The sequence below is a fragment of the Lichenostomus cassidix genome, chromosome 1Aa (genome assembly GCF_008360975.1).
Source record: "Lichenostomus cassidix isolate B80296 chromosome 1Aa, HeHo_3.0, whole genome shotgun sequence".
Lineage (NCBI taxonomy): Eukaryota > Metazoa > Chordata > Aves > Passeriformes > Meliphagidae > Lichenostomus > Lichenostomus cassidix.
The window spans coordinates 54,355,898-54,376,978 of record NC_139480.1 but is presented as its reverse complement, the minus strand read 5'-3'; the positions used below and the strand labels follow the sequence as shown (position 1 = coordinate 54,376,978).

The 21,081-nt window shown below is 43.5% G+C and overlaps 1 protein-coding gene across 2 annotated transcripts in view; it reads left to right on the top strand.

The window, feature by feature from the left end:
- The window catches only part of ITPR2 (inositol 1,4,5-trisphosphate receptor type 2), a 242,393-nt gene that overhangs the window by 206,211 nt on the left and 15,101 nt on the right, over window positions 1–21,081 (top strand). For both annotated transcript variants that reach the window (XM_085049080.1, XM_085049079.1), the window contains 5 exons: window positions 1,932–2,127; window positions 4,198–4,290; window positions 8,446–8,573; window positions 9,896–10,061; window positions 11,308–11,468. In XM_085049080.1, coding sequence (XP_084905206.1) covers window positions 1,932–2,127; window positions 4,198–4,290; window positions 8,446–8,573; window positions 9,896–10,061; window positions 11,308–11,468 — 744 coding nt within the window. The remainder of the gene's footprint in view (window positions 1–1,931; window positions 2,128–4,197; window positions 4,291–8,445; window positions 8,574–9,895; window positions 10,062–11,307; window positions 11,469–21,081) is intronic.

The following is a 21,081-nucleotide window of genomic DNA, read 5'->3' as shown; positions in this document are numbered from 1 at the left end:
TTCTGTTAGGACTTATTTTATCTGTTTTAGAGCTGAAAGTCTGCTCCTTTCTTTTCAGGCAATCACCACTCCTTTTTCCCAGCTTTCTCCATATTCTGTGTCCATTGTTCCTGCATCTTCTGTCAGTCCTAACATTTTGGGGGCAGCTGTCCTGTGGTCTGTGCATCATACCTATACCAAAGGATCCCATTCCTCATCCCCAATAATTTATTTTTTTTTAATTACTTGGGAAATGGGGATGGCATGCCTCTGGTGTAGCAGGAAGATTCATCACTTGAAATGTATCCCACTTCATTTTCTTTCGTTGCCATTACCCAGATGGAATGCCTTTTAATAATGTGGTACAGGTGCAGTGAAAATGAATCACACAAAATTATGCTAAACTCCACTGACTGCTCCCTTCATGCTGAGTAGCAGGGAAAGGTGTTTCACTGCTCTTGTGTGCTAATTGTTTTGCTCTATACTGGAACGTGTAAAACTTGTAGGGAGACTGACTAAATTGTGGTCATTTCCATGGGTTCACCTTCCTGGTGTATTTTTTCTCAGCTTCCTGAATAGGGGTGAACTTGCAGCATTTCAAAGATGTGTTAAGCACACTAAAATTTTCAGGGGTTGGGTGCTTACTCAGGTAGAGCTCCTGTTGAAGTCAGACCTTCCAGATCTTGACATTATAGTCTGCTTCAAAGTTTGGGCAGATTTTAAAGGAGCAAAGATTGTGGCTGTAGCTGCAGGACCCTCTTCAAATGGATGTAACTCTCCTGCTTAAAAAATGCACAAATTATCTGCTGTTCCTTCCATGAGTAAGATGATCTCTATCTTAGAATGCTTTGCAAAGTGTCAAGCAGCTTAAGAAACATTTAATGTACTTATTTTTTGTCAGTGACTGCTATTGACCAATGTCCATGATTCATGGACATTATCCACATTCCCAGGTTGCTCCCAGCTGTTCACTTAGTAGTGGATGTAGTCTAAACTCTCATATTTGTTCCTCATTTTAATCTTTGCTTTGTATGGAATGAATCACTGCCTCCCCTCTTTCTTCCTTTATTATTAATCCTTTCACAAGGCTGTGGATTTCAGATCTTATAAATTGTGGCTAATACCTTCTTCTGTGGAGCATTTTGATAAATCATAGTGTGTCACTTTATATCTGTAATCTGAGTGTTTGGAAGTAGAAATACATGCATTACAGATAAGGTCTAAAGCACTATAGAACATCAAGAAGATTGTAAGAGGGGAAAAAAAGTTATAGGTTCTTGTAAAGCTCCTGTCACATTTAATTGCTAGTTTAGGCTTTTGACATTTAAAGCAATATTATCTTAATATATACTTTTCTTTAAATACCAGGAAAGCTTATGGTGCAGGGTAAAGAAGAATAGTCTTATACAAACAGTGCCATGGATTTAACTTTGTCCTAAAAAAAGGTGGCCACAATCTTTGTCCATGTGACGTTTGAATGATGCCATGAGCCCAAAGAAACAGTTTACAAGCATGTGATTACTTACATGTATGAGTGCATTTGTGAGTTGTAGCCTATGCAAGTTTGTGAGATGAGAGATAACATGAAAAATTCCTTTGTAGATACAGATCCATAGTATGAACACATTTTTAAAATTTTAATCTAGCCTGATTTTGAACACAGAAAGAAAAAATGGATCTTGTTGGTAGGTGTTGTCCATGTCTGGATCAGGCTCAAATACACTTTGTGGCTTTGGATTTTGCTATAATTTATTATAAAATTTAAACTTCTGTGCTAGATTTCCTCCTCCACCAGCATGCCTAGCTCCCACTGAAGTCAATGCAGGTTTATGAAGCTGAGAAAGTAGAACATGGCTCGATGCATGTTTCAATAGCTCAGATTGTTTTGCTATGTAACATCTATATATTGCCTCATTTGTATTCATTTTTCCTTCACTCTGTGCCTTTCCCAGCTGTTTGATCTGGTGTACAGAGAGGAGACTTTGCTAAATGTGATAAAAAGTGTTACCCGGAATGGCCGTTCAATTATCCTCACTGCAGTGCTAGCACTTATCCTGGTTTATCTCTTCTCCATCATTGGCTTCCTCTTCCTGAAAGATGACTTTATCATGGAGGTTGACAGGTTGAAAATCAGGACCCCTGCTGCAGGTATTGGTTTTTATATTAAAATTTGCTGCCGACATACCCCTCTTCTGTCTGCCTAACCTAACTTTTCATCTAAGGGCATCAAATTTCTTTATTTGTGCCTGTGTGAGAGCAGAACTAATTCCATATACCTTAGAACTCAATTAAGTCTCTGTGTAAAATTTAATGTCTATAGTGTTGTTTTAGTCTGGGCTTATTTGTTGAAGTACTAAAATCTAACATGTTTGATTTATTATGTTTGCTTCACAAACTCATGATAACATTAAAAAAATAATCTGTATTTCCTAAGTATTTGGAAAAGCAGCTCAAAGTGGATTGTATTTGTTCTCATCCCACCTTGAAAGCAGCTCATCATAATTTCTGTGCCCTATATGAGGCATGTGATCTTAACATGTTCAGCAGCTGCATTCATTTCATTGTTTTTTAAGCTCCATCCAGAATAAATTTATCACAGAATCCACACTTCTACTGATAGGAGATTTCCTGGAGCATCTTTTAAATTCAGTGTGTATTTCATGAACATCATCATTAGTGTGTAATCTTGACTTCAGTAAAGTCATTGGGAGGTTGTGAACCAGTTTTTAGAAGGCGAGAATTTCAGCTTTCTGGAATAAGAGACTTTAGCAAAGTGAATCGAGAATTACAAACTTGCTTTGCTAGAAACGAGCCAGGTCTGCTCTGTTGAGAGCTTTGTGTGTGCTGCCAACCAGCCTGCTGGGAGCATGGGCAGGGAGGTAACTGGCTGCACAGAAATACCTGAGAATTGCTTGTGATTAAATTCCTAGAGGCATGATTTTCCCAAATGCTGAGCTCTTCAGACCTGTACAAAAGCACTGAACTGGCAGAATCCAGCCGGGGCTGTGTGTTTGCCAGCCTTTTCCTGAAGTTGTTTTTTCAAGATTTAAAGCTCACAAACAAGGCAAAGGTCATTCAAGAGCCATGGGCCTGGTGTACTTCTGCAGCTGGTTTGAAACCATATGGAAAAAAAAAAAAAGAAATTGACAGATTTCTTTAACATACTTTTTTTTTTTTTTTTTTTGCCACTGATCATCCTTTAGGGGCTAAATTGGCTTACCATGCATTTTTGGGGCAGAACTTAGGGTGTGAACTGTGACTTTGAAAGGTAGTTGTGACCATCTTAATAAAACAGGCTACGCCCAGCCCTGGTCTGATCCAGGGCAGCGGCTCCGGTGCGTTTGTGCTGCTTCTGTTGAGTTCTTGGCAGATTTTTGTGGTGTGGGTATGTTCTTGCTGGCTTCATACATTGCCATTTCTGATGAAAAACTCATCAAGAAAATATGCTGACTGCATGTTGATGGAACATTATGCTTCCCAGGACAAGTGCTTTAAATTTTTTCTTTATAAAGTAGCAGAAAGTAAGTCAGAGTGCATGTTTTCTGCATTACGCATACTGTCTTAGGCTGTTACTTCGTTGTATAGTTTTGTCTTCATTTTTTTCTCCTTCAACCTTTTTGTATCTCTAATTTGAAATGCAGAAAATTGTTGAAGATGCACAAGACAAAATTGGTTTGATAAAATCAAGCTGATGTACACATTTACCACTTTGGGGAATGTTAAATTAGCGTTTTACACAAACCCATACATATTTACAAATGAGTACCAAACTGTGTTATAATCCTTGAAAACCCTTAAATATTCTACATTCAGGATAACTGAACATCAGCTTGGTGTCCTTCTTGTCAGCTTTTGTGAATAATTTATCTAATGGTTTTAAAAACTGACATTATTTTCATATCTGACAGTTGTTTCTTGCTTTGAATATATTTTGTTCTCACCAGAAGCAGCCGCATTTGATGTAGATTCATTAATTTCAGGAGATGAAATGGGAATAGCTGTGATATACAGTAAATATAAAACTGTGTTTTTGTTCATTGTGATTGCTTTGAGCTGTTGAGGCACACTCTTTTGAGGAGGGAGGAAATGCTGATGTAATTTGTTCTGTTTCTTCTTCTTAACTCTCTAACCCAGTGATTTGCTTCTAGAAAATAATGATTCCAAACTTGACATCAGTGCAGTACCTGTCTTTTTGTCAACATCCTGCTTTTTTCACAGGCATGGGTGAAGTTCCCACTACAACCCTGACATCAATGATGGGAGCCTGTGCAAAAGAGAACTGTTCCACAAGCATCCCAGCTCTTAACCCAGGTCAGTACAGGAGTTCCCTCAGACTGACGATCACTTAGAACCAAGGGATCCCTGGCAGTGTCCAAGGCCAGGCTGGATGTGGCTCTGAGCCACCTGGGGTAGTGGAAGGTGTCCCTGCCATGGCAGGGGGCTGGAATGAGATGATCTTCAAGGTCCCTTCCAACCCAGGCCATTCTATGATTCTCTGATTTGTGTGTTGCTGTTGCAGGGACTTCTGCCAGCGTGAGAAGTGAGGATCATTGTTGTGAGTCAGAAGTGCTCAACTTGTGCAGGGCTTGGAGCTTAGTTGGCAGCTTTGCTGTTAATGGGAGTGCTTCCCACACCTGATTTCCAAATGCACTGACATTAATTTTGTTACTAAAAGAGCTTGCTGAATCATTATGCTCGAATGTACAGGTTGCTTCTTGCCAAGTGACTTAGCTGAGAGAAAAAACTCGCTGCTTGTCTGCAGCATCCTCACCTGCACACACTGAGCCACTGTTAGATCCAGTCAGGGCCACAGAAATTCATTTCTTGCCACAGTTGCCTGTGGTTGCTGGGGGCTGAAACTGGGGAAATAAATGCTCCCTTCCTGTCAATATAATGTTGTTTCATAAGCTCTATTCTTCTACTACTAATTTTTGAGTTTTTAGGATCAAAGGCTTCAGGGAGAGGGCTATAAAAGTAGGCTTTTTCTCCCCAGCTGGTGTGCAAACAGGCCTCATAAACAACATGGGAAGCTGTCTGACTAGATAGAGAAAACAGTCTAAGAGCTATTGGCAAAGCTGCTGCATTCAAAGAGTAATCAATCAGTCAGAGACATGAAGTGTGGCTTTTGCCAAGCTCTTTAAATGATAGAAATCTCACATTTCTTATTGTTTGGGTACTGCTCCTTTAAAATCAAACCATAATGAAAGAGGGCTGTACAAAACATCTAAATGCACTCTCACATCAATAGATTTTATTTATCCGGTAACATTAAAAACCACCAACATTCAGCAAGAACAGTTTTGCTCACCTTAGCCACCTGGTCAAAAGGTATTATTCTACTTTCTCTCTTTTCCTGGGACAGATTTGCCCTCTGGCAGACGTGTGACTGTGGTGGAATGCAAAGGCATGAGGTCACCATCCCTGGAAGTGTTCAAAAGGCATGGGGATGTGGCACTTGGGATGTGGGTTAGTGGTGAACATGGCAGGGTTAGGTTAATGGCTGGACTCGATCTCAGAGGTCTTTTCCAGCCTTAATGGTGCTGTGATTCTGTGAGATTTGGGGAGTTTCCCACTGCAGCACCAGAGAAGTCCACAGCTGTGTGTAGGAAACAAAAAATGTTCTCAGTGGCATGTCAGGTCCCGAGTGGAGACAGGAATTTCTTTGGATTTTCAGATCAGATCCTTTCTGATCATTTCTTCTGATGGGCCTCTGCATGTTCCTTGGGTTTCCTGTGCTCAGCTGTTGCTCTCCCTGGTGAGGGAGTTCCCTGGGAGCCAGTGTGCTCTGCCCAGAGAGCCTCCCCTCCCTGCAGCCTCACTGCTGCTCTGGGCTGTCAGCCTAGAAATACTTCATCTCACCTGCCTCAGAGTCTCCCTCTCTCAGCTCCAAAGACATTTTCATATTGCTTAAGTCTAGGCTGAAGTGCTTATCACTTACAGGAGCTTCACATCCTGCAGTACATATCTCCTTTGCCCCTAGAGACCCATGCCAGGAAGGTGCACAGGTATCTGTGTGCAAAAGGGGACATTTCCAAAGCCTCATTCCACTCCCAGGCCTGCTCTGTGCAGGCTCCATGGGTCTGCATGGTGTCTCCCCTGATGTGCTGCTGTGGCCCAGGTAGCTGTGGGCCATCAGAGGAGGATTTTTGAAGTGAATCTTCCTATTATCCCTCCTCCTGCCCCGTGATTAACGTTGTGGGGTGGTCTTAGTGTTTAACCAGCTTTGCCTCTGAATTAAGTTTAATCAGAAGACAGCCTGCCTAATGCTGTCCAGACACCAGACACTCTCCAGGGTGGAACTGCTTGCAAATAAACCCCCCTGAGCCTCAATTAGTGCCAATATTGGGTCCTGAACAGTGATCCACTCTACAGATCCACTCCTTTCTTTCAAGTATAGGCATGGTTGGTGACTGGAGGGGCTGAGCCTGGGTTGTGAATGCTTTTGAGTGTTGGAGACAGAACAACTGAGGCAGAACATGTGCCTGTAGGATTGCCTGGCTCCCAGGTCGAAGGCAGCTCTTGTTGCTCCACATCTGGGAGTGGAAATAGAACAGAAAAAAGGATGTCTGCACACTCCCCACAGCTTACATTGCTGCACTAGAGGTTTCTGCCAACTTTGGGCAGTCTGATTCTTTGGCAAAGATCTTGCAGCCTGAGCTTGCTTTTCTGGGTGCAGTGTGGGATGCTGACTCTGTGTTGCAAGATGTGCAAGGTGATGTATCTTGTTTCTCTGAAGCCTGGCTTGCTCTGAATTTGCATCTCAGTGGGCATGGGGAGTTGTCTGTTAGGGCTGCTGGTAGGTAACTCCCTCCTCTCCAGTTTTCAGCCCCAGTTTATCCTCTCTGTTCACCAGAATCTAATCCTCTGCTGCTTCCAGCACCTGAGTTTGGTCTTGTGATTAGTGAAAATATTGTAATTACCTAAAGGAAATCAAAGCTTTGGCTTTTTCCAACTCAAAGCTTTGGCTTTTTCCAAGGCTTTTAATTTGTTTTGTGGATTGTCTCCTTCTCAAGCACAGCTCCAAAAAAAAAAATTGTGGAGTGTTGTTTGAAAGGAGGAAATAATGGCAGGATATGACAGCAAAGATTGGTTGGTATGAATAACATCACTTTGCTAGTAAAAAAAATCTAGATATGTCAGGATAAAAAAGGTTTCTTGTTTCAATCCTTTCAGTTTCAATATTTAAGCATTTATTTTTAAATCTGGGATTATTTGTGGGAGTAGTGTCTGTAATGACCATATAGTTTAACAGGGAAGTCTGTCCCAATGTCTGCTTTTGCTTTTCTTTTTGCTCAGAGTTCCTTTCTCATTTAATTTGCTTGTGGAGGAGAAGCAGTGGAGGCAAAAGCAGCAGACACCAGCGCTGGCCCATCCCAGCCGGGATGCATGCACTGCAATTTGGGAACCCAAACACAAAATTAAATTTAAATCCAAATTACTTGTCTGTAGTGCGAGTGCTTGCAGTCAATTCAGTTTATCAGAGTCTGTCTCAGTGCCCCAGATGTGGTGGTTTGGGGCTGTTAAATATGTGTTTCAGTCAGCTCTCCCAGCAGGATGTTGTTATTTATTAAACCACGTTACGATGAGTGTGTGGAGCAAAGCGAGTGTGAATCGCTGCCTTCCCCGCTCAAGAGTGTCCCTAAGGAGAAGGGAAGGCAGGAGGAATGGCAATCCCAGCCCTGACCCTTCAGCCCGAGGCAGCAGGACACAGCTCAAGCAGGGCTCTTCAAAGGGACCCTGGCCAAGGCAGACAGAGTCCCCCCGGGTTTGGTGTTCCAGCCCAGCTCCTCTGCACGTTCAAATATCTCCTGCACAATAGTACCCTCTGTGGCTCGGCCAAAACCACACAGCAGCTCTGCAGCAGAGATAAGGACAGGATCCAAGTTTTCAGGCTGAGGTCAGGGAGAGCCTTTCATTTAAAGCCTGTCAGACCTGAGCTTGGGCACGTGTGCTGGTGGAGAGATTGTGGACAGATTGCCTTGTACAAAAGCCAGTCCCTCCTTAATGGTTTGAAATGCTAACACGACTTGGCTTGTGCATGAGTAGGTAGAGGAATGATTTCACAGGAAGACAATCCTTTTCCAAATGTGCTTCTTATTCTCAGTTTATTGCTTCTTGTCTATGCTATGTTTTTAGGGGCCCACCCTGGAAAAGCGGTGGGAGGACTGCAAAGAGAAGGGGTGCTCCCATGAGTAGAGATGGCAGCTCTGGGTCATTAACAGCTCTGGTGGGAGCCCTGCTTGTGATTTTCTCCATCTCTCTTCAGGCTAAGCATGCCTGATGTGCCTAACTATGTCACCAGCAGCGATGTGCACATGGGTGGGGATGATCAATGAGGTCCTGGATGCAGAATAGGAGACGCAGATGTGTCCTGCAGTAGCTTTCTCTAACACAGAATTGTGGCTTTATTTGTCGAGTGATTGCTTGATGCTGTGGTTCCTAAGGCTGCCACTCTCCTGTCTGCAGGTGAAGAGGAGGAGGATGGAATAGAAAGGACCTGTGACACACTGCTCATGTGCATTGTGACCGTGTTAAACCAAGGCCTGCGGAATGGTGGTGGTGTGGGAGACGTGCTCAGAAAGCCTTCCAAAGATGTGAGTGTTTTGGCTGAGGAAATGCATTACTCCCTGTGCATCTCATGAATGCCAAAGTCAATTTTTGGAGGTTATAGACAGTGTTTGTATCTAGTCTGATCTCATGTCACACAGTTGATTTATCTGTGTAATTTTTAGATCCCAGATGGGATATTTAATGGGAAGAGCTAAGCTTGGTGTGATGATGATAGCTGAAGAAAGGATCTCTAGGTAGTTGGAAAGCTGCACAACAAAGCTTTCCACACTTATGGAAAGCTGCAGAATATCATAACCTTCAATGCACTGCTAAGAAGTCAGCCCTGTGAGGCACATCTGGAGTGCTGTGTCCAGCTCTGAGCTCCTGGGGACAGACATGGAGCTCCTGGAGCAGGGCCAGCAGAGGCTGTGGAGATGATTTAGGGCCTGGAGCATCTCTGACAGGGAAAGGCTGAGGGAGCTGGGGCTGCTCAGCCCCCAGAGGAGCCCCAGCTGAGAGGAGCCTCAGCCCTGGGTGTCCCTGTGCAGGGAGGGTCAGAGCAGGGCCCAGCAATGGCACCAGAGGGACTGAGCCCAGGAGCTTCCACCTGGACATTCTAGCTTATATTCAGCGTGGCATATCCAGTGGAATAGGTCCTGTTGTTTACTTGTACTCAACCAGCATGAAGGTCGAAACAAAATTTCATATATTCTGGCCTATTTTCTCTTCCAGAAGTTTCCTCAAAAATTCAGTGATTTAAGGACTTCCCTTAATATTTGGGTGGTTTCATGCATTTTTATTTAGGTTCAAAAAGAACATCACCAATAAAGCTAATTTGGCAGCACTTTGATGAGCTGCACCATAACACAAGAATGTGTTACAAATAAATTCAGGGTAAAGTAGGATCTCAGCAAGGCTTGCAAGAGTCCACAGACAACTCAAATCTGGAGGGAAGAGCTCCCTGTGCTTGTAGTAGGAGACTACATCCTGTCTCACAGACTGGGAGGTTCTGCAGGAGCCAAAGTTTATTCTCAGTGGACTCTGTAAGCACTTAGAGACTTTGAAAGTGACCCCTTGCCACTTAGCAGCTATTTAATGCTAATTACATTAAAGCACTTCACAAAGGGTAATGCTATTATCTCCATGAATGTGTGGGAAACTGAGCAACTGGGTGGCTTCAAGTCTCAGTCATGGTGAAGAAAAGGACTTGGGACACATAGATAGTCCCTCTCTGGTGAGTAAGGCTAGCAGAATTTGGCATGTGAAAAGAAAGATCTGTTAGCTGTGCTTGAGCTATGGTGAAAAAGTTGTTTAATATTTTAGAGGTGTGCTATTTTTATACCTTATTGCAACCTTGTTATTGCAGGAGCCCTTGTTTGCTGCACGAGTTGTTTATGATCTTCTGTTTTACTTCATTGTCATAATTATTGTTCTAAACCTGATCTTTGGAGTCATCATTGATACATTTGCTGATCTCAGGAGCGAAAAGCAGAAAAAGGAGGAGATACTAAAGACCACCTGTTTCATCTGTGGTAGGTGTTACTGATCTGTTGAGATATTTGAGGGTGAAAGGAGTAAAAATGAACTACTCCTCAATAAATAAAGCTTGGGCCTCAGGACTGGTTATCTTCTGCAAGGAAAATCTGTGAAATGCCAGAGTGTGATTCCAAATTTATTCCCTCTCAGTAGGAAAAAGAGTTGGTTTATGAATCAAAAGCTAGCTTTGCTAAGAGGTGGCATCACAGTCTCCACCCAGAGTCTGAGGCAGAAGAGCTGTGTCTCACACATGCATCATCACCACTAATGGAGATGGGGCAGCTGCTGACTTGGTTTCACAGAGTGTGCTGCAGATGAAAGTGCAGCTTCTATTTCACAGTGCAGTGCATTCCAGAAGGGGAGCATCAGCAGCACCTGCCGATTTCAGGAGGTGCTATGAAGCAGGGAACAAAAGAATTCGGTGGAAATCATCCCCACAAAGCCCACAGATAAATCACACTTACTTTGAAGTGCACTCACAAAGAGGGGCAGACCTGCACTCCCTGGGGGACTTCAGAAATACCTGCATTTTTGTAGTCTGGGTGCTGTTTCCATGGTTGTGCTGACAGGGATGAACGGAGCACAACATCTTTCGTGTCTGTGGGCAAGAGATCGAGGGAGGAGAGCACTAACATGGAGGCAAACACTGGTGATTCCTCTCCTTCCTCACTTCTGGTATCCTTCTTCAGGGATCTGACCCATTACAGGGAAAAAACCAAAAAATTTCTTACGACTACAGCTCTGAAAAGACTGTGTGACAACAGAGCTGCAGAGACTCACCCTCTCTGCCAGGCTTAAGTGCACAAACAATCCCACTGCAGCTTCAGTGGGACTGTTTATATGCTTGATGCTAAAAATGTGCATAAATCTTGGGAAGATCAGGACCTGGACTGCACACTGTGTGCTTCCCAGTACACATCTAGCAAGAGCCAGAGCCAATGCTTGTAAAGCACTTTATAGCCTTCAGCATAGAAGGCACTGTAAAGCTGTAACATATTTATTATATTGTTATTGTTATTAAGAGGAAATATCACAAAAGAGAATAAATGCTGCATTGAAAGACTTCTGTCAGGAATGCCTTCTGGCCTGATGTTTCTTGCCTGGCAGCTATAGCTTTTAAATTAAGATCCTTCAAATTTATGATCCTTTAAATTAAGTTAGGTTGCTTTAACATATTTAACAGATTTGCGTATTTTTATGTCGAAGTTTATTTTTTGGCATTATGTTCGTCTCTTTTTGCAGGACTGGAGAGAGACAAATTCGATAACAAGACCGTTTCGTTTGAGGAGCATATCAAGGCAGAACACAACATGTGGCATTATTTGTACTTTATAGTTCTTGTCAAAGTTAAAGATCCAACTGAATACACTGGCCCGGAGAGCTACGTGGCGCAAATGATTGTGGTAAGTCAATTTGGGCATGTGCTTTAGGCAACTGAGAGATGCTCCTTGCAGATAGAGCAGAGAATATCTTTCTTTTTCCTCTCTCTCTGAACAATAGGAGGCATCGATCTGTATTTTTAAAGACCTTTTCACGTGTCTTAGCCTGCAACAAAACCCAGCCTTAAACATAATGAAAAAGATGAAGGCGCAGGCCGCGGTCTCCAGTTTGGCGTCGGTGCTCTCATGCTCTGTGGCTTCTGCTGCCTCATTAGCCAAAGCTGGGGCAGGAGAGCAACACACAGTTTATACACCTCAAGCATCATAACATCTGCTGCTGCTCCGGCTTTGTCCGGTGTCTCTGGGCTGCTGTCCAGAAAAATAACATCTCCTGCTGAGCACTGAAATGCAGGGTCAGTGCTTGGGGCTGCTGCTTTTCTCCTATGGCTGCTCTGAACCAGCGAGTGAGAAGAGCAAGCAGAGCAGCCACAGGGATTTGAGGAGCTGCAGGAGCTGCCATGTGAAGCAGTGAGAGTACTTGGATTCAGGCAGAGAAATGTGATGACTCTGGCCCAGAGAGGTGTTCGATTACTTTTCATTTCCAGCCTGCTGCTGAAGAGGGTTCGTTCTGGTGAGTGAGAGGGATGGATTATCGAGGCTGCCTGGCTCGGGGCTTCATTTTTGAGGAATTCTGCCTGCCTGCTGGGATATTCTGGTGCAGCATTTTCTTCCTGTGGACTTGCTGGCAGGTATTGCAGTGCTCAGGGCCTGTGCCAGGCTCTGTGGTTGCAGAGCTGGCATGTGTCTGAATCCTGGAGGAGGCTGTAACCAAATGCACATTGGGCTTCACTGTTTATGCATTTCTGGAGCCACATTTCTTCTCAAGGCTATCTCTCTGTTATCCCTCATCAGGCCTTTGACTGGATGTACTACCCAGCCTCATTACTGAGATGCTGGGTGGCCTTTTAGTCCCCAGTTTAGCCAAGGGGAAGATTCTTCTTCTTTCACTTCAGCTGTCATCAGGTCAGGTGCTGGGTTTCAGTCGATCCCAGCTTCTTTTTTGTGCCTCATCAGTGCAGAAAGCTGGGGTATTTATCCTGGCTTCTGATGGGTGTCCAGGATAGCTGGGCTCACTCACCTTTCTCACTCTGCTGAGAGCCTAAATGGTTGGTTTAGACAAGATGCCTAATTGGGAGCAGGCTAAAATTAGAGGTGACTCCACCACTGTGCAGAGTTTACCTTGAAGAACTCACATTAGTGGAAATGGTTGTGTTCAGACAGGAGTGTGTGCTTGATTGCTGCAGTTAAATGGAGCTTTTGTGAGTGCTATTACCACTGGAAGGGAAGGTGCTGTGGCAGGTGATGGGAATTCAGTGCTCAGGTACAGAGGAACATCCTATTTCCATCAATTTTGTACCATCAATCTCATTGCCCAGCTCAGAGGGTTTATACTGTAGGCAGGATGGACCTACACTTCTCTAGGGTGGTGGGTGAGCTAGAAAACCTAAAACAAATCCTTGTAGACTCTGTTGCATTACAAGAAATTATTCATAGTGGCAAGTTTGTCCTGTTACACGTGGAAATATTTTAGTTTATCTCAGAAATACACTTTAATTGGTGTAATCAAACTCTGGGGCTTGTCTCATTTGTTCATTCCTCCTCTTCCTCTCCCTGCAGTGTTTGTAAGATTTTAAACTTTGTGGTATGTATGTTAGGTATTAACGTTTAATTCCAAGACATGCATTAATATTCACAGTAAGTGTATTCATCCTGTGGCAGCAGTGGTTTGACTTTTCCAATGTGTAATTCAGAAGTATTTTACTTCTGCATCAATGGCTGGAACTCCTGTTTGAATATCTAAAACACTTACAGGAAAACACCAAAATCTCATGTGACCTCTAGCACTGAACTGATTTCTCAAAGCCCCTGTTCCTCAGTGGCAGAATGCTGGTGGCTTAATCCTGTTTTTGGGATTATTAAACTCTCTGATGGAAGACTTGTTTTTTCCATAAGTATATAAAAAGCTAAAGGTTATTTTGGGTGATGGGAGAAGTACCTATGGACCTAGAAGTGTAGAGCTTACATGGACTGGAAGTATAAATGGTGGAGTGGGAGAAAAAAAAAGGGAAATAAAAATTTGAACAAACTGCAAGTGTCTGGTATGAGATTAGTAATTGTGTCTTTGTGTAGTTTAAATTCCTAGTGCAAAATCCAGGGAAGGTGTGCTGCAGAAATACTAGTGCTGCATAGCAGAAGCAATTGGAAATTCTGAAGTGAATAAAAAAGGACACTTTCTCTTGGAGCCAGAGAATTTACTGTATATCACATGCTACAAGGAATATTAAGAAATTAAAGACTCTGACTGGAAGAGTGAAGTACGATATTTGAGTGGAAGAAGAGATTTAGAGATACAGCTTTGCTCAGGACCAAAGGAAAAGTCAAAAGAAAACTCTCAGAGGCAGTTTTGCAGCTGTCAAACGGATGAGCTGCTGTAGTAAATGTGTTTGGTGTGTCTCAAACACAGCCTGATGGTAATGAAATCACACCAAAGGCACGTGAGATGTGCTACATTCCATGCACTAATTCAGCCTGAGTATGGCTTTTGTCATGAAGACAGAGAGAGAAGCTGATTCAGACTCTCTGAGAGCCTGAAAGCTGAATGACCATCCTTGTGATGCTGGGAGAGGTGACCAAGTCCCAGGTAAGACACCCCATCCTGGTTAGCATTGGCAGAAAAGAGACTTCAAATTAACCTTTCACAAGGGGCTTGCCAGTGGAACTGACTCACTGCTGAATAAGTCTTACTGGGGGTGTATGGCATTGCAGGAAATACTTGCAGGAATACAGGATAGTTTGAATAGCCAGGCAGTTTTGGGACCTCTTTGGAAAGGACAAGGTGGAATGAGATTTTATATTTCATATTATATAAAATATGGCCAAAAAAAAATCTGTGAATCATACTCATGGAAGAGCTCTCTTCATTCTATTAGTCTTTGTTACTATTAGGAATGCTGTCTGTGGCTGCTTCTGTAGCTTTAACAGATCAAACCCCAGTCTGTGTTTTCACAGCCAGATCACTTGAAGAGAACTTCCACCCAAATCCAATCTTCAAGGCTCTGATCTGTCCTTAAATACACATAGGTCAAAATATTGGAGTATGTTGCAGTAACTTTAATAGTAGACTTTAGTTCTAGGTGTCATCCTCATTGCCCCTACAACTGCAATTAGGAACTAATTAGTATTTGCATTTGCCTACTCCTGTCTTGCAAAGTACTGCAAAAAGTAACATTTGAATAATTATCAGTATTAACTAAGCACCAGGAGAAGCATCTGCAATTTCTGATAGTCTCTTTTCTCCATTGCTCAGCCTCGTCAGAACCCAAAAATATGACTGTCGACTTTATGACTCTCAGTCTTTTCTATGTATCATTTGTCCAGCAAACAGTGAACCATCTGGTTTGAAGGCTTGCTGACAGCACAACAGATTAAAAAACCAGGAATACTGTGGTTTTCTTGTTTTGGAATATTATTTGAAAGGCTAGGTGCCAAAAGGGATGGGAGTTATTTACACATCATAGTTCACTTCTCCAATTTTCTAGTTCAAGAATGGGGAAGAAACACGTGGGTGTTGTACACACTCCTCACTCAAAGGCAAGATTTTTGCAGCTTTCCAAGTTCATTTGTATTTCTATTCCAGGGGTGGTTTGTTTCAAGCCATTCCCATTATCTTGTATGTCTCTGGCCTCAAAAGACCTCAGGGGAGAGCACTTCTTTTGCTTTCTTGCTCTGGACTGTGGGCATTGTCTCTGCAAACTCCTAATGTTCCCTGTGATTTTGATTTTCCCAGCAGCTCTGTGTTTGCTTGAGTGCTTAGCATACTGTTCTGAGCAGTGATAGAATTGGTCAGGAGCTATCCAGCTTTCATAAAGAAAGGTATTATTATTTCTGGGTTTTTTTCTTTTTAGAAAAAAGCATCAAGTATAAAATGTATTGTGAAGCAACACACAGTTTATACACCTCAAGCTTTATGGAGATGTTGGTGGGAATAAAGCACTTCAGCTCTTCCAGCGATGCCCTTTCTTCCAGCACACTATCTTTTATCAGTTATTGGGTCAAATATTAATGAATATTAAAGCAGGGCAGTAGGTTTTATTATTTGTTTGCTCTCCAGGCCTTTTTATGAAGTCAGACAAGTATTATACAATATCTAAAGAGACAGAAACTTTGAAAAGCTGGCTGCATGCCTTGTGTTTGCACTGAGAACCTGCATGACTGATTCCCCTATTGAATTTTCATTCCTGTAGAAAAAACCCTGCTTATCTGACCCATTTGACCAGGAACAGCATCCCTAGCAAACCCAGAGATGCACATAACCTGTATTACATCGATACAGCAATCTTTGAATGTTCCTCGTGTCCATTTGTCAGAGGAGACAGTTTAATGTGATAACTGGAACAATGAAGGTTAATGTCCAAACTTTTATACTTCACTTTTCAGAGGTGTAATTTGTACACACATATTTCACCTGAGCTTTGGTAGCTGTAAATAGATAAATGGAGGTTAAAAAAAAGGATATGGTTAGCTACTGATTTTTTTGCAGCTAAACACAGATATGAATTAGCCTACGATTTGTGCCTCCATTCATTTGCAAAAATAAAAGGCTATTGGCATAGTAATTAAATTAATTATTTTGCCCATTGGAAGAATGAAAGACTTTGGGAAACGAAGCCCTGAAAGTTTCATTCTCGCATGCTCTGTCCACAGTTCTTAGCAAGTTTCATAATGGCTTTTATCAGCATTAGTGCTACCTGTCATAACTACATAATTACAGCACCTAATTATATTATTACTTATTTACCCTAATTATGTAATTGGATGTAATTGGTGCAATTATGTAACTCCTCAGTCAGCTGAAAACTGCTCTAAAACCAGCCTATGCTCCTAAGAGTAAAGGATACTGCCATGAATTAGACCATCTCTCTAAAGCAAGGCAATCTTTGCTGGGAAATTAAAGGTTCTGTTCTATTCCTGCTCTCCATTATGGTCACTGGGACCATGGAGCTTTTATTTCCATCAGTGTGGCAGGGAGGAAGCAGTAGAGACAGGTTGAGCAACACGAGCCTGAAATTCTGAACAATTGTCTTCTGATTCAGCTCTTTAAAAGCACTTTTGCAGCACAGCAATTACCTGACATTGGTCGCATGACAAAATATTTTACCTGCTTTCTTTTAAATATTTTGAAGGTGTCCGCTTTTCTTTTTAATTATTATTTTTCTTTTAAATTATTAAATAAAAGAAGCATTTAGCCATGTCACGAGGAAAAATGCATTCCCCTTTTGAAACATTCTGATGGTTTTGTTTGCTGTTTTAAACGCTGAAGTTTGAAAATTCAGCTGGATTTAGTGCTCCTTTGAACTGGTGCTGTTTCTGTTCTTCCTACCTCCAGCCTCATGGTTTTGCCTTCTATTAGACACCCAGAAGTGGGTGTTAAATTCAAAAGCAGCACTGGGAAGAATGCCAAATGAGCCATTGAGAAGCCTCACAATAGTTGTCATGCTGCCCATGCTGTGTGCTGGGCAGCGCCAGCCTTTTCCCTCGGCATCCTCCTCTCTCCTGCCTCGCCGTTCCATGTTTCCCGAGTTCCCACCTCGGGAGGGGAGGTGTGATGTGAGCTGTGGCAGCTCCTGGCTGCTCCCAGGGGTCAGGTCCTGGCCAGAGCCTCTCCATGAGGCTGTGACCCCCCGGTAGAGGAGCAGGGCGAGGGGAGAAGCTCTGTCCTGGAGCCAGAGCTGCTTGCGCACAGCCCCTGGCACACCCTGCAAAGGGACTTTTTCTCACTTGAGCCAACCCCAGCAGACATAGCTGACTGTCAAAACAGCCAAGGTGTGAGCCAAGGGCGCCCACGGAGCCCAACAGCTGTGGGTCAGGAGGCTGCCTGCCCGTCCCCTCACACCTCAGGAGTGGTTGCTCCAGGGTTGCTTAGTGAGAAAAAGGCATTTCACCGATGCCAAAGCCTGGTGTGCTCCCCTGATGACCAACAGAGTTGGTGGCTGTCCCCGAGTGAAGCACGTGGAGGTTCTAGGGGAGGCAGCTCCAAGGGAAATTCAGCCAGGAGAGGTGGAGACAGTGAAAAAGTGCTGTACAGAAAGGGGAAGGGCATGACAGCATGGGCGTTTGTGGAACAAGCTGTTCTTTACTGCTGTCGATTTTTGTCAAAGAATGTAATAAAATAATACCTACTAAGAGGGCTGTTGACCTCTGCTCTTAAAATAAAGCTTCTTTGGAGAAGGAAGAAAAAAGTTCTGACATCCAAAATTTTTCTATTCTGTTATCCTTCACCTTTTTGAATTTTGGAGGTAAAAGTTTTCTCCGCTAGTTCTACAGATATTCTTATTACATCCAAGAATCACAAAACACTGTATGGGTAGAGAGAACGACCTAAAGCAGAGAAATGTCAATCCAAGGTAGCATAAATGCTGCAGAACAGGCACTTGGAATCTGGGGAAGACACTCCATGTGCTTTTCACATGCACTCTGGTGATTCATCCCAGACAATTTCAGGAGTTTCCTCCCCCAGATGTCCACCAGACCCTTCTGCCGCAGCGAGAGCAGAAGGGGGGAGGACCAGGAATGTGTTTGTTCACTCCTGGGCTGCTGCAGTTCACAGCCCAGAGTACTAATATGAAAATTGATGGCCGCTGAAGTCACGCCAGTCTGAGCTGCACTGGTTGAGGAGAGGACACGGCACCAGTTCTGCTGCCTCTTTAGAGGTGGGATAATATCAGCAGGGAGAAAGGGCACCAGCTCAATCTGCCAGGGACGGTGAGCTGCAGCCCTTAAACTGGCTCACTATAAATAAACCCTGTTTTTAAGGTTTCTTCATTATCATAAATTCTAGTTCATCAGAATTTTTCTGATCTGGCAACTCTCAGGCTTGAAACTCCTTACAGAACTTGTGCACACAAATGCTGTGCTGGAGTGGGGCATGGAGTTTATAGCTTTTGGGAAGCTAATAATGCTCCCATTGTTAGGGCTGGGTTATTTTACTTTTTAAGACTGGCTTTGCTCCAGAAACTAGCAGATGTTATCAAAGCCGAACTTGCAAGGATGAGACGTATGTACATATCATTAAGCAATGCAACTTTTTCTTAATTACTTTTAAAAGGCTGATACGATGCATGTCACGTTATGAGTAATTACTTACCATGGCAGTAATACCAAGAGCACAAAAGCTGGCTGCTAAATAAGATCTGAGGTCTCGCAGACAGGCTCATTTCCTAGGAAATGCAGTGTTGGTTTTGTCTGCAGTTGGGTTTTCATAAAATAAGCAATTAAAGAAATAACGCCTAAATAGATGATTTACAGCTCCCACTTTTTTGTTGTGCTCAAAATAGGAGAGCGAGTGAGAACACAGCTCTCTGTGTCCTTCCACGTGGACCCAGGTCCTGTGGGGAGTCCAGGGCTTTGGATTAGGTGTACCAGGTCCCAGAGAAAGTCCTTTTTCTGCATTAAGGCCTGCCCCAAATCCATGGAGGATCTCAGAGCGGTCACTATTGAGTAATGGTCACTAAAACAGAACTGAAGCTGCTTTGCACAGGTCCAACCACTGCATGGGTATAGGAGGGCAGGTCCCTCTTCTCTCATATATCCAAGTGTTATCCAGGTCTTACATGTACAGAATAAATTGAGGTACTGTTCTTTCTGCTGCTAGGTACTGAGTTATTTTTCTATTGTTGCTTTTCTCGTCGCTCAAAAATAATGTTCATTTCTGTAGGTAGACCACTGCTATTTTTGCTTCTCTGTACAATTTTGCCACTATGCTATTATCTCATTAAAGTGCTGAACACCTCCCTCTCCACTTCATAAAATAAGCAATCACAGTAACGTGCCTAATTAGCTGCTTTCCTGCTCATTTGTGTTTCTCAAAGCATGAAAAGTTAGCATCACGTGAGGACTTTGCATCTCTGCACAAAGCTCCTATTCTTCAAGAGAGCTGAGCATCTTCTTTTCTACTTGAAGGGCTCTGCATCTTCCAGCAATGGGCTCTTTGGTCTGCCATAAATAACTTAGTTGGCCTGCTTGGCTCAGTGATGCGTGAGATGTGGGTAAATAAAGGGAAAGGTGGGCTTCATTTGGTACCTCCTTGTGAAAGCTTGAGGTTTCAGTGGTTTTGTGTTTATACACAGACAGGCAAAATTAATTATCCTGCTGCTGCTTGCAGAGGAAACCATGGATCTGATCCTGCCTCCTTAGAAACGATGCCATTAGCTGGAGCAGGAGAAAGATTGGTATCCAGGGCAGGTGCTGCATACAGGCAGGTTTGCTGTGTGTGGTGAGGGGATGGTGTTGAGCCTCGTCCCCCAGCTGACTCGGGGAGGGAATGGCTGTGGCACAGAACCCTTGTCCCTGCTCAGCCCCTCACATTCTGTTAACTCACAGAGACAGGTCCCAGCACCAACACAACCCTGTTTCCCGCTCTCCTTTCAAATCACTTCTCAATACACAGCTGTGGTGTAATTCCAAGTTACAGAGTGGAGCCTAACACTCCTCAAAAATATGTTCATTTATATTTGGGGTTCTTTTCCTACTGAAATCCAGAATCAGTGGTTTGATGCTGCCCAGACCTAGTCTTTTTGGCCCCTGTGATATTGTAGCTCACTTGTAAGCTTAGCTTGACTTCCTCTGTATTTTCAAGATTTGGCCACCTGTCTATTAACCAGTATTTAGACTTCAAAGATTTTGCTACAAAGATGGATTCTGCCTTGGTAATACAGTGTAGTCACAGCCTCCTTGTCTCCCTTCCAACCTCAACTCGTTCAATTTGCGAATTAAAACAAACGAGCTGAGCTGGGTTCCTGTTTGTTTGCTTGCTGCTGGCCTGAAAAACTCGAGGAGGGGTCTGGACACGAGGCAGTGTTCCTTGAAACTTGCACATCCCCAGGAGCAGGGAGTGGAGGTGTTCCAGCTGGAGCGCCCTGGAGCCGAGCAGTGCTGCTGGCAGCACATGGGCTGCGGTTCCCAGCTGGAATCTGCTCTCGCCTCGACCTGCCAGAGACTGGAGCTGTTAACTTTCCAGGCAGCCTGCAAAAGCCATCTTTTATCCCTTTGTTAAAGAAGCCTGTGGCTTGAGATGGGTCTGTGTGTGGGCAGACCTTTAGTCTGTGATTCCAAGTGATGGAATGGCTCTCCAGGGCACTGGATCGGCACCTACTGTTGCACTTAAAATTCTGGCAGTGACAGAGCCCTGATCCTCCCGGGACTGGCTGTGCAGGGCTTTGCCTAGTGAAAGCTGGACCTTAGCTGGGATCACAGCTAGTGATAAGAAACTGAACCCCAGAGGAACAACGTGATGAGCAGATCCCAAAACGTGTCAACTGAATTCATTTGATTTCTCTCGATGGGAGAAGCAACAGACACAAAACGCTTCAGTGCTCTTTGAGAATATTATTGCAACATTTGAAAACAATTATTGTTCTTTGTATTACAGTGGTACTAAGCCTCTGGCTGCTTGAATGGGAAAGAGACTGAAAAATTGGCCACAGCCAAGGCAGATAACTGCAGATGCTGAGAAAGGCAAGGGTTCCCCAAAGACATGAGGGCAGTCAGTAAAAGAACAGGGTGATGGGTTTGTTGCCTT